This window comes from Hemitrygon akajei, chromosome 17 (genome assembly GCF_048418815.1).
Source record: "Hemitrygon akajei chromosome 17, sHemAka1.3, whole genome shotgun sequence".
NCBI classification, from domain to species: Eukaryota; Metazoa; Chordata; class Chondrichthyes; order Myliobatiformes; family Dasyatidae; genus Hemitrygon; species Hemitrygon akajei.
The window spans coordinates 35,061,813-35,074,780 of NC_133140.1; the positions used below are offsets into that span (position 1 = coordinate 35,061,813).

General features: G+C 42.0%; 1 protein-coding gene across 2 annotated transcripts; it reads left to right on the forward strand.

Moving 5' to 3' along the window:
- The first annotated feature begins 4,927 nt into the window (after positions 1 to 4,927).
- On the forward strand, positions 4,928 to 10,160 carry LOC140740974 (tubulin polymerization-promoting protein family member 3-like). 2 transcript variants are annotated; one of them, XM_073070613.1, is made up of 3 exons: positions 4,928 to 5,164; positions 8,262 to 8,415; positions 9,972 to 10,160. In XM_073070613.1, exons 1-3 carry the CDS (start codon positions 4,974 to 4,976, stop codon positions 10,158 to 10,160), a joined length of 534 nt encoding a protein of 177 aa, XP_072926714.1. In that variant the 5' UTR covers positions 4,928 to 4,973. The 2 variants fall into 2 exon arrangements, with proteins under 2 accessions (XP_072926714.1, XP_072926713.1); XM_073070612.1 differs by lacking the exon at positions 4,928 to 5,164 and adding an exon at positions 7,716 to 7,929.
- The last annotated feature ends 2,808 nt before the right edge of the window (positions 10,161 to 12,968 follow it).

Here is a 12,968-nt window from a genome sequence, read left to right on the forward strand (position 1 = left end):
CTGGCGATTTGCTGTCTCCGAGGGAGTTTGGTGAGGTTTCGAGCAAAGGGAATGGCCTGGAGACCAAGAAGCCTAGAGACGAGGTGTCAGCCCATGATCAACTCCATTTCTTGCCAATTAAAGCGTTGAGCAAGATTGAGCAACTGGGTGTTCAGTGGCATCTGCCTGCGTTTGACAGGTCTCTCTCCCTCGCTCTCACTCACAGCTCCCGGAGTCCTAGGTCTTGGGCAAGGCTTAATTGACATGGTTTGTGGTTTGAACTCTGCAGTTCATGTTATATGTGTTTCTGATTACTCCTTTTTTATTGCCATTTTGTGCTATTTTGTTCTGGGTGGAGTGGTTCTGTGGCCTGCAGTCAACGAACAACACAGCATGAAATTAAACTGAACATCCCTACTGACCCGTCCTGACGAAGGGTCTCAGCCTGTAACGTCGACAGTGCTTCTTCCTATAGATGCTGCCTGGCCTGCTGTGTTCCACCAGCATCCCTAGACTGTTTCAATGACTCTGAGGTTTGATGGTTTTTATTCTGAGTTTCTCGTTCGATTTTTACTGCTTGTACATGTTAGGGAAATTAATTTGCTAAGGAAATTTGATTAAAGTTGATCGCAAGTAAATTAGACATGGACTATGTAGTAAAGAGAGTTTTATTCACCATATTGTGGGGAGCGAAACCTCTAACAGTGGGTTTGAACTCAAAATAATACAGAGAGCACAGCTGCTGTTATGTACATACAAATGGATTGCCAAAGCAAAGGCTGTTTGATTAACCTTGTGAATTAGATAAGCAAGGTTCACATGCAGTTCTCTTGTGATGAACTGTACCCATAACAACAGCCAAAAGTTAAACATTCAGTCCTGTGTACAACTTTGTATTAACAGTTTGTTTCATATCCCAGAGTCTAATTCTTACAAGAAAGGCAACTGCAAGTATTTATTCTAAGAATCATCTCTGCTGAAAGCTCAGCCAAATCTGTAACAAAGTAAACTGCAAATTGGTTTCCAGACTGAAAAAGCCAATATTAGCCCTTTGTCCATCACAATATCTTCCTCCACAGCACGATTTGTTCTTTTCTCTTGTGCGTCGGGTGTTTGATGACTACGCGAGACGCCGCCAGTAAAAATTGCTGCCAAATGTAATGTAAGATTACTGTGATCATCAACCAAAAGAAAAAAACTACAACTGATGAGTGTTAATGTAAAACTTGTAGCAAAACCTGTCAGCTAGAACACTCAGAAACTTCTACGAGAGCATTGTGACAGACTGCCACACCGTCTGGTGTCAGGGTGGGCTATTACACAGGACTGAAAGAAGTTACAGGAAGTTGTAAAATCAGTCAGTTCCATGTTGGGTACTAGCCTCTGTAGTATCCAGAACATCTTCAAGGAGCGTTGCCGCAGGAAAGCGGTGACTATCATTAGGGACCCCCCACCACCCAGGGCATGCCCTCGTCTCATTGTTACTGTCAGGGAGGAGGTACAGAAGCCTGAAGGCACACACTCAGCGATTCAGGAACAGCTTCTTCCCCTCTACCATCAGATCTCTAAATGGACATTGAACCCATGAACACCAGCTCACTTTTTAAAAATATATATTATTTCTGTTTTGCAGTCTTTTTAATCTAAATATTTAATATACGATATACACTTACTGTAATTGATTTCCTTTTTTGTTCTTTCTATATTATTGTGTATGGAATTGAACTGCTGCTGTTAAGTGAACAAATTTCACAACATATGCCGATGATAATAAACCTGATTCTGATTCTGATCAACGCACACGAAGTGCTGGAGGAACTCAGCAGGCCAGGCAACACTTGTACAGTCAACGTTTCAGGCCAAGTCCCTTCGGCAGAACTGGAGAGAAAAAAAATGATTCTTTAGCTAAGCTCAGTTTTTGGAATTTTTTCAATATGAGCATGGGCTGAGGAGCGGAGTGGCTTGTAGTACTGCTGCTTCACCGTTCCAGTGACCTACAATCAGTCCTGACCTCCGCTCTGGTCAGTTATCTGCATCATCTCCCATGTTTTCTCCCATGTCCCAAAGACGGCTCGTTGGGAGGTTAGCTGGCCCCGTAAATCACACCTAGTGCATGACTACAATGTTGGAATCTGTGGGGAACGGATGGGAAAGTGGGGAGGATAGGTTAGAGGGGTAAAGGGTTTGCTCTATCGGCCAATAGAAAGTCAGAGGGGTGAATGCTCTCTCTCTGTGCCATTGTAAAACATGAAAGTAAAAACTGTATCCTTTTGATTCCTTTCTGGCAATTCGACTAAAATGTTGCAGGCTGTCATAGCTATTATAATGACCAATTGCGAAGAAAAAGCATTTCAGGATGTGCATTGTATACATTTCTCTGACATTAAACTTGACCTTTGAACCTTTGAATTTCAATACAAGCTGACTGAAAAATGATTACACTATTGATAGATTAATCAAGCGTGAAGTAATTTTTCCTAAATGTAATCGATTTACTCCATTTCAGTGCTTCTTCTGTATGCAGGGATCAAGTTCTGAATAATCTTGAGTGTATGTATCTGGAGAATATAAAATTATGAGGCATAGATAGGGTAGATATTCAGAATCTTTTTCCCATCGACAGGGTATCAAAAAAAGAAGGCGTAGGTTTAAGGTGAGAGGAAGGCATGTTAAAGGAGATCTGAGGAGGAAGTTTTTTTATATATATAGTTAATGATTGATATCAGGAACACACTGTTATGGAAAGCAGTGTATCTGGATGCAGTAATCCTGTTTCAGAGGTACTTAGACACGGCAGGTCACAGAGGCACCTGGACCTACAGTACAGCAAATGAGGATTAGTGCAGATGGGAAAAAATGGTCATCTGACACATGGTTTACTGAATTGAATTGACTTTATTAATTACATCCTTCAAATACACGAGGAGTAAAAAAAAGAGATGGTCAATATAGCATAGAAATACAATTGTATCAGCATGAATTAATCAGTCTGATGGCCTGGTGGAAGAAGCTGTTGGTCCTGGCTTTTATGCTGTGGAACCGCTTCCCGGATGGTAGCAGCTGGAATAGATTGTAGTTGGGGTGACTTGGTCCCAATGATCCTTCGGGCCATTTTTGCACATCTGTCTTTGTAAATGTCCTGAATAGTGGGAAGTTCACATCTACAGATGTGCTGGGCTGTCCACACCACTCTCTGCAGAGTCCTGTGATTGAGGGAAGTACAGTTCCTATACCAGGCAGTGATGCAGCCAGTCGGGATGCTCTCAATTGTGCCCCTGTAGAAATTTCATAGGATTTGGGGGTCCATAACAAAGTTTTTCAACCGTCTGAGATGAAAGAGGTGTGTGGTGTCTTTTTCAAAACAAAGCCCGTATGTACAGACCACATGAGATCCTCAGTGATGTTTATGCCGAGGAATGTAAAGCTGTTCACCCTCTCAACCCCAGATCCATTGATGTCAGTAGGGGTTAGCCTGTCTCCATTCCTCCTGTAGTCCTGATGCACCATCAATAACTCACTCTGAGACGTAAGAAGCTAGATATCGGCTTTTATTGACTGGAAGAATGGACAACACTACATCCTGGAGAATGAGGCCGGGCTCAGGCCTCAATCGCCTTTATACAGGGGTCTGTGGGAGGAGCCACAGGAGCAGTCCAGACAGGTATATGTAGTTCACCACAAGTCCACAACCAGCTCCTTTGTTTTTGTGACATCGATAGAGGTTGTTTTCTTGACACCACCGTGTCAGGGTGATGACTTCTCTTTAGGCTGCCTCATTATGATTTGAGATTTGGCCAATCAGTGTAGTGTCATCAGCAAATTTAACTAGCAGATTGGAGCTGTGGGTGACGACACAGTCATGGGTATACAGAGATGACGCTATGACAATGGAGTTGATTTCTTTATTATCTAGAGGGGTTTGGAGCTCATTAGCTTCCTAGCTTACATTCTGCACTATCTACTAAGAAACAGGGTGCATCTTTTTTACAAAAACCAAATAAGTGCATAAGCCCTCAATTGGATTTACTATAACCTCTCTGGGCAGTGAAGTAAGGAGATTGAACATTGTAGTGATTACTAGCAATACTGGGCCAATTGAATGTTAATGAGTGACCTTTGACTTTATCACCATTATCATTATTAAATATTATAAAATCTGGAAAATTATTTGGCGGAAATCAAATCATAATATTTAGAAAAATATCCTTCCACCAATTAGATCTCAGGATTCAGGTGATGACAATTGGCATTGTTGACTTATTGCACAGCTTTGATGTCAGATTTGATGTTGCCATGGCTGCAGAAGCATGCTGCCCTTAAAAATTCAAACAAGAGGAAGGATCCTTCTGTAGACGCTTTAGGATATTAGGTGAGCCATTTCAGAGGTATAAAATAAAGTTCAAGTTTTTAAAATTAAAGAATTAAGTTATACTGTAGTTTTTCTTTGGCTTGACTGAGTCTGAGAATTCTTCAAACACTGCTGAATAGCAAAGGAATGCAGGGAAGCTCCTCACTCATGTACTTGCTCATTCTAACAGGTCTAACCAGTTAACACAGAACACGAAATACTGAACACGACAGTGCAGAAACAGGCCATTTGCCCACAATATCTGTGCCAACCACAATGCTAATTTAAACAGTGCTTTCATCTGTATATGACCCATATCCCTCCCATTAACATACATCTATTCAGCAGTTTGAAATGCCATTCTAATGTCACATCTTACCCTTCAAGGAATACCTGATCATGTGTCTGTTAAATGCCTTTTAAACTTTGCTAACTTTTAATCAGCCATTTTGGCTGAGGGGATAGTATTTCCCATTTATCAAGCACTCCCTACTCAGTAAAGCAATTTCAGTGTAAAGATTGGAAATATTTCTCATATCTTCAGTTGTAGAATGCAATTTCTTTTCCAATAGTTTTAGATAATTTCCTTTCAAATCCCTCTTTTTATTTTATACAGGACAACTGAATAAATCACAGAAACTGAAGAATGGCGGGAACATCAACAAATATGCAAGCTCTGCATGAGTCTTTCAAAAAATTTGCAATGCATGGGGATACTAAGTCGACTGGGAATGAAATGAATGGGAAAAACTGGTCCAAACTGTGCAAAGACTGCAATGTAATCGATGGTAAAACAGTCACCCCAACTGATGTGGATATTCTATTTTCGAAAGTAAAGTAGGTAGCAGCCACTTCCAGAATCAGAATCAGGTTTATTATCACCGGCATGTGACGTGAAATTTATTAACTTAGTAGCAGCTGTTCAATGCAATAAATAATCTAGCAGAGAGAGAAAAATAATAATGATAAATAAACAAGTATATCAATTATGTATGTTGAATAGATTTTTAAAAAACATCCAAAAACAGAAATACTGTATATTAAAAAAAGTGAGGTAGTGTCCAAGGGTTCAATGTCCATTTAGGAATTGGATGGCAGAGGGGAAGAATCTGTTCCTGAATCACTGAGTGTGTGCCTTCAGGCTTCTGTACCTCTTACCTTCTGTACCTTCTGTTCCTCACAATAGAAAGTACAACAAGCCAGTTTGACAATGCAAACCTTGGATCTGGCAACGTGATGATTCGTCTTCTGTTTTCCTTATACTCACTCAGTGTACTGTTGTAGTGACATGATCTGTACGGATGGTACAAAATGTTCACTGTACCTCAGTACATGTGACAGTAATAAATACTAATTAAATGTTATTACATGATTCTCTATCATCCAGTTTATCCTCGAGGATAGCACTTACAATTCCATCCCCACAGATTGGACTAAATGTTGTAGTCGCAGTAGTTTGCCACTCCCAGGAGCCCTGAGACAATCATAAAGTCCTGAGCAATTGAAGGACACCCAACAGAAAGGAATAAATGAGGAAAGTAAATAATAAAATTACTTCACTTCTCAAAGTTTACCCATCCATCATTTTAATCCACCCCCACCCCAGCAAAGCAATCAACTGAGCATCAAGTTCAATGACGACAGCGTAGAGTTGAGAGAGCAAACTGTCAGTCACCTTGTCTTGGATGGTGCCAACCTCCTTGCTTCACTGATCATCTGATTGTGCCTTGTGGACTACAGGAAAGCTTTAGAGATTTGGACGTTCGGTCACATAGAATATTCAGTGTTTGAACTATAGGGACAGTGAGCAAAGATGCAGACTATGAAATATCAGAAAAACTCCCTTTAATGTACGCTGTAGTGTGTTTACTTGTCAGCATATACACCTGTACTATGCAACATCATTTATTTTAGTACTGTGTCTGGGGAGTAATGATAGGCTACAGGGATAAATCCAGCCAGGTTTCAAAGGGATGAGTGTACATGGCTGCCGATCCTTGAGAGCGGTAAACGTCCGTGATTCAGAATTCTTCGATCAATACAAAGCAACGTTCAACAGTACAAAACACCAGTCAGGTCACAACTATAATCATACACCCAGTTCTGATAACCACACATATGGAGATTCTGGAGAAAATACAGAGGAGATTTACTGGAATGGTTCTAGGGATGAGGGACTTTTGGCCTCAAGATTTTACTGAAGAAATTGGTGGTGCTGCCCTCAGTGGAGAGGACATTTGTTAAAGGTGTACAAGGTTTAATCTGGTTTAGATAAGGTAAATATGGGGAAGCTATTTCCATTAGCAGATGGTTTAATATTTAAGGCATTGGCAAAAAATTACCAGGGCAGCTTGAGGAAAATTTTGACGTGCTAGGATATCTCTGCAGGAGAGTGTCCTCAGTCCAACCATCTTCAACAGCTTCCTTGAAGACATACCTTATAAAGTCTGGAGGTCCATTTGACCACACGATGTTTGGTTCCATTCACAACTCCTCAGCATACAAAATAATCCTTGTCTGTACACAACAAGATATAGATAACCTTCAGGCACAGGTAGCAGGTGACATTTATGCTACTGAAGCACCTGGCAATGAATATCTCCCATATACAGAGCCTAATCATCTACTTTTGACATTGAAAGGCATTATCTTCAGCAACCCATTTACCATCAATATCCTGGAGGTCGTCATCGATTAGAGACTCGATTTGACCAGCCACATGAATACTAGAACTGTGCGAACAGGCTAAAAAGTTAATAAACACAGGAGATTCTGCAGTTGCTAGAAAGCCAGAGCAACACACACCATAACATGCTGGAGGAACTCAGCCGTTCAGGCACATCAGTGGAGAGGAATAAAGAGTCTGTGTTTTGAGCTGAGACACTTCAAGAGGTCCCTTCATCAGAAGCCAACAATCAAAACACATTCTGATACCCCAAGGTCCTTCCATCATCTACCAGAAAGTAGCAAGGTTTATGCAAATCCAACAACACTTAAGAATTTCAACAACATTAGGCACTAAGCAGCTCACTGGATTAGTTCTGTATCAGCACCTTAAATATTTATTCCCTCTGCCACAGGATCATGTGCTAGCCAGTGGTGTAGTGGCATCAGCACCAGACTTTGAGGTGAATGGTCCAAGGTTCGAATCCGCCGGCTCCTTGCATGCTTTCCATCCATGCTGGGTTGAGCATCAAGCTAGCGACTCGGTCTCATATAAATAGACAAAATAGACAAGAAAACAGCAAGGTTGTCACCCGATGTGCCACAAGGTGCATAGAGGAATAACAGTAATCTCATAGAGGATACAGTCTGTCCAGAGAAGATCAGATCAGTCGTTACTGAAAGTTCCATGAAAGTACAGTCGTTGCTGCTCTAATTTACTCTGACTGCACCTCTCAGACAGGCTACCTCTGTCTCCATGAAAGACAAGAGCATTGGTCACATGGGAACATCTCAAACTCCAGGTTCCCTGGCAAATTGCACAGCAACATGCTTTGGAAACATATTGACCTTTCTTTTGTGCAGCTAGATCTCGGCTCTCCCTATCCAACAGCACAGCTGGAATATCATCACCAGAAGAACTGCAACATTTCAACAAGGTAACTTCTGAATGGCCTACAGGGATTTACAATAAATATTGGCCTTGCTGTTTTGTCCAGTTGCTGAACAATAATTCTATTGTAGATGTTAGAAAAATGAGTCTAGAACTACTGGTTACATTCAATATATCAGGTTGCATCAAATGAAAGAGAAACAGATTTAACATTATAGATTCTTGAGCAATAATCATATTTCAGTTTTTTTCTCCATAAACACTGTTTGACCTGCTCAGTAGTTTCAATATCTTCTGCTTTGTATTTACAATTTTTAATGCCAGTCCATTCTGGAAACAATTAGAGAAAGTTAATCTACAATTATGTTTTAATTCCAGGGCCAAATCAGCTCGGGTGATCAACTTTGAAGAGTTTAAAGCAGCTCTGAGAGAACTCGCTCCAAAGAGGTTCAAAGGACAAAGTCAAGAAGATGCACTTCAGTCAATTTATGGTTTAATAGCTGGAAAAGACCCAGCTAACCTTGGAATAACAGTAAGTGTGTTGACCCCATTTAATTACAAACTCAGATCTAAAGTTGAATCATTTGGTTTCAAATGTATCCGTAAGATTCCATTAATTTCCCTCGAGTTTCTGGCTTTTATATTGAGATACTGAACCCTTAAAATTCCGAAATCATTCTCTTCTTCTGACTGGAACCAATATGAATGAAGCAAACTTTGGTTCATTTCTGTTAGAAATTGTCAGCCATGTCATAGACTTCCTGAGCATATTATCTACTGTACTTATACTCAGAACACAGAGATAGTACAGATCACATCACACACATTCGTACATCTGTATGTGCTCACAGAAACATATTTCTGTTACAGATATGTTTGCATATAGTGTCAGTTCAAAGCAACCGTGTGTGTTTGCAGCAAAATACTGGGCAGACCAGTTCCGCGATCTTAATTTCTAATGGATGAAATGTTCAACTGGAGAGCATTCTCTAGCAGAGAGCTTGAAATGAGACTTGGAATTTATTTTTTATGAAATGCTTAAATCAATCCCTCTGTCAAGAGACATCTGGGGCCATTATTTTCCATTCAAGTCAAACCATCAAACTTGCTGCTATGGCAGGCTTTTCATGGTGGGCAGATGAAGTCCCTCCAAGTGGATTGGTAACTTAGCCGGTTTACACCCAGGACACACTACAGTCAAGCATGTTACAAAGCGGTTCAGAGCAGGAATACAGGCCTTTTAGCCCATCAGGTCAGCTTCAATCATAAACTACCCAGTTATTCCAATCCTAATCAATCCTATTATCCCTGTGTTGCTTGGATTCATTCACTCTCTCACACATACTAGGGGCAATTAGTGATGGCCAGTTAATCTTCTGATCCACTTTGGGATGTGGGAGGAAAGCAGAGCACCTGGAGTGTAGACAAATACCCCAATGCTAGGATTGAACTGGTTAAAATGATCCATGACATTTTCAACCTCTCACTGCTACGGGTGGAAGTTCCCACTTGCTTCAAAAAGACAACAATTATACCAGTATCTAAGAAGAATAATGTGAGCTGCCTAAATGACTATTGTCTGGTAGCACTCACATCGACAGTGATGAAAGGTTGGTAATGACTAGACTGAACTCCTACCTCAGCAAGGACCTGGACCCATTCCAATTTGCCTATGGCCACAATAGGTCAATGGCAGATTCAATCTCAATGGCTCTTCACACAGTCTTAGACCACCTGGACAACACAAACACCTATGTCAGGATGCTGTTCATCGACTATAGCTCAGCACTAAAGAGAGTCATTCCCACAATCCTGAAAGAAAAGTTACATAACCTGGGTTCATTTTAATAACCCTGGTGAAGCACAAGGTCCTAATACTTCCATTCTCTTCAAACCTTTCCTCAAATGTAATCACAATCTCCTGTGGAACTTGTATGAATGCAGCAGTTTGTAGTCTCTCTTATCTGTTTTGGACATAAAAGTGTAATCTCACCCATTGGACCAGTGACCTCAATGCAAATTTATGGTGAAAACGACAGACATTTTTAAAGAAATATCTAACCTTTTCAATGTCGTTTCTCCTTCTAGGTTGCAACTAAAGGAGGTGCTGTTGAAAGATTGACAGACACCTCTAAGTACACGGGTTCCCACAAGGAACGCTTTGATGAAAGTGGAAAAGGCAAAGGGATCAGTGGCAGGGAGTACACAGCAGAAAATACAGGTTACGTTGCAAATTACCAGGGTGCGGGAACGTATGACCAGAAAGTGAAGAAGTAGAAGTAGTTTAGATGCTTCCACTAAAGGACAGAAGAGCACCTGTACTCTCTGTACCCTGTTCAGCTGCTTAAGTTCTCTAGTGTTTACATTAAAGAATTAAATTACATTTCTATTTTTACTTTTAAGTGCCTTCTTTATTGGTAGAAAGTGTGACTCACTGTTCCTGTCCTAAGGCAGCTGTGCTCTGTTGCTCCGATTCTCTCCAAGGGATGAGATATTTCAAGGATGCACTTTCACCCACAATGGCGACAATCTTGAATGCTGGCAAACATGGAGGTTGAGAGCAATAGAGAATGTCACCATGCAATCAAAAGGGGGAGGGGAGCACCAGAGGGAGATGGAGAACAGGCAGGGTGATGGGCAGAGAGAGAGAAAAAAACAAACAACTAAATATGTCAGGGATGGGGTAAGAAGGGGAGGAGGGGCATTAATGGAAGTTGGTGCTCCCCTCCCCCTTTCTTTCTCCCGAGGCCTCCCGTCCCATGATCCTTTCCCTTCTCCAACTCTGTATCACTTTCGCCAATCACTTTTCCAGCTCTTAGCTTCATCCCACCCCCTCTGGTCTTCTCCTATCATTTCACATTTCCCCCTCCCCCCACTACTTTTAAACCTCTTAGTATCTTTCCTTTCAGTTAGTCCTGACGAAGCATCTCGGCCCGAAACGTCGACATCGCTTCTCCTTATAGATGATGCCTGGCCTGCTGTGTTCCACCAGCATTTTGTGTGTGTTGTTTGAGCACAGCCCCTCTGCTTAGCCAACGGACTTCAGTGTGGTAGGGTAGGCCGTGTCCAATATTACTTTTGGACAAAAGAGTGTCAAATTGCTGATGGTTGAGTCCCTTGGCTCTAATAAAATTAACCGTTTTGGTTACTACATCCATGACATTGTCCATTTTCAGGCTCCTGCTACATGACGCCTCTTGGTGTATAATACAATGAAAATTCCAGAATTCCTGCTCTGGATTCTCTCTCTGAACTTTCTCTCTGAGTTTCACAGCAACACCTGCCTTTTTTCTGACCATGGATGGTGCGCCATCTGTTGCCACACTGACAGCGTGACTCCAGTCAACCCCCAGTCTGTCCAAGGCCTCGATGAGGCTGCAGAAAATGTCATTTGCCGATGTGATGTTTGTCATGGGCACCATCTCCACAAACTCCTCGGTGACGGTCACAGATGCATCAACACCATGAATAAATATTCCCAACTGAGCTCCATCAGTCACGTCAGTGCTCTCATCAATTGCAATAGAGAAGGCAATAAATGACTTCACTTTGTCTTTTAGTTGACTGTTCAGATCTCCTGCAAGGTCCCCGATTCTCTCTGCCACAGTATTTCTTGACAAGTTGATATTACCAAAAGCCTGTCTCTTCTCAGGGCACACCAGCTCAGCCGCCGTCAGCATGCATGCTTTGATGAATTCCCCCTCTGAGTATGGCTTCGACGCAGCAGCTATTTTGTTGGCAATAATATAGCTGGCCCTGACAGCTCCATCATGAGTCTCTCGACTTTTGGTGAGCACTGATTGCTGTTTTTCCAGAGCTGCTTCAAGCTCGGGTACGTTTTGCGTTCTGAGTCATCCTGCGTACTTGTCATATTTTTCTCCGTGTGACATCTCAGTGCCATTTGATATTGTACTCTTTTGCCACAGCCACGTGTTGCGAGCATATCAGACACACAGGTTTGCCGTTGACCTCACAGAAGAAAAAACAATCTTTCCAATTATCTTTGAATATCCAACCTTCGATGTCAACTTTTCTTTTCTTGGAAAGCATTTTGAACCACAGCAGCAAACAGTCGCCTTGCTACAGGTGTTACTTACCCGAGTACTCTGTGTGTTTATACTGTGTCTAACGACGTGAGTGGGGCCCTAGTGATCTTCAGTGCAGGGTGGTAAGTGCTTATGCACAGTGGCTGGTTAACTGCCGCCTATTGTACGGCTGCTGTACAGATACCTAATAAATGATCGCGAATATACTTTCCCCCCCAATCATCCCGCGGGCCGGATTGGACCCCTTCACGGGCCGGATGCTGCCCGCAGGCTAGTAGTTTGACACCCCTGCTTTACATCATGTTCCCCTACCACTGCAGAGAAAAATTATGCACAGATTGACAGAGAGGCCTTGAGTCCTGTTTGGGATGTAAAATGTTGCAATCAGTACGTGTAAGGGAAAGAGTTTACCTTTATTACCAATCATCAACCACCAGTGTCCATTTTCAATCTGTAGAAGGGTGTTTTACTGACAGTAGCAGCACGATCACAGAGATGGACTCTGTCTCTTGGAGGACACAATTACAAGATTGAATTCAAGATGGCGGCTAAGCGTGGAAATTCTGACGGATTGCCCCGTTTACAGAGACACACCTCTTGATGTATTCTCCCTGAAGCAAATTGAAAGTCTACTTGTTGAGGCAGAGATGATACACAGAGAAACCAGAAAAGACCTGATGCTGTCTCAAGTCTACGTGGCCACCCAAAATGGCAGAAATGTGCAGCAGAAATCCCAGTTCCACATTTTTACCTGCACCGGTGTTGCCTTGTGTGGGGATTGAGAGTTATTGCACCATCCGAGCTGAGAGTAGAAGTGTTGAAGGAACTACATGCCAGATTGATTGGCAAGAACAAATTAAAATAAGGCAAGAGCAAGTGGAGTGGCCATAGTTGGAGTGGATAGGGTTAGAGTGGGGTTTTTAGGCAATAGTTCTTTGAGGCTTCAACAGCCAGAGGCTTGAGAGAGAGAAGGTGAAAAAGCTGTATGTAGATTTTTCTCCCCCACAGTCTATTTATTGATTCTCTTTCTTCCTGCTCG

What these genes read in the sequence shown, in the direction of transcription:
- LOC140740974 (XM_073070613.1), top strand. Translation starts at nt 4,974, where the DNA reads ATGGCGGGAACATCAACAAATATGCAAGCTCTGCATGAGTCTTTCAAA. An exon ending in ATTCTATTTTCGAAAGTAAA is followed by an intron (nt 5,165 to 8,261) that starts GTAGGTAGCAGC and finishes TTTTAATTCCAG; the next exon opens with GGCCAAATCAGCTCGGGTGA. An exon ending in CAGCTAACCTTGGAATAACA is followed by an intron (nt 8,416 to 9,971) that starts GTAAGTGTGTTG and finishes TTCTCCTTCTAG; the next exon opens with GTTGCAACTAAAGGAGGTGC.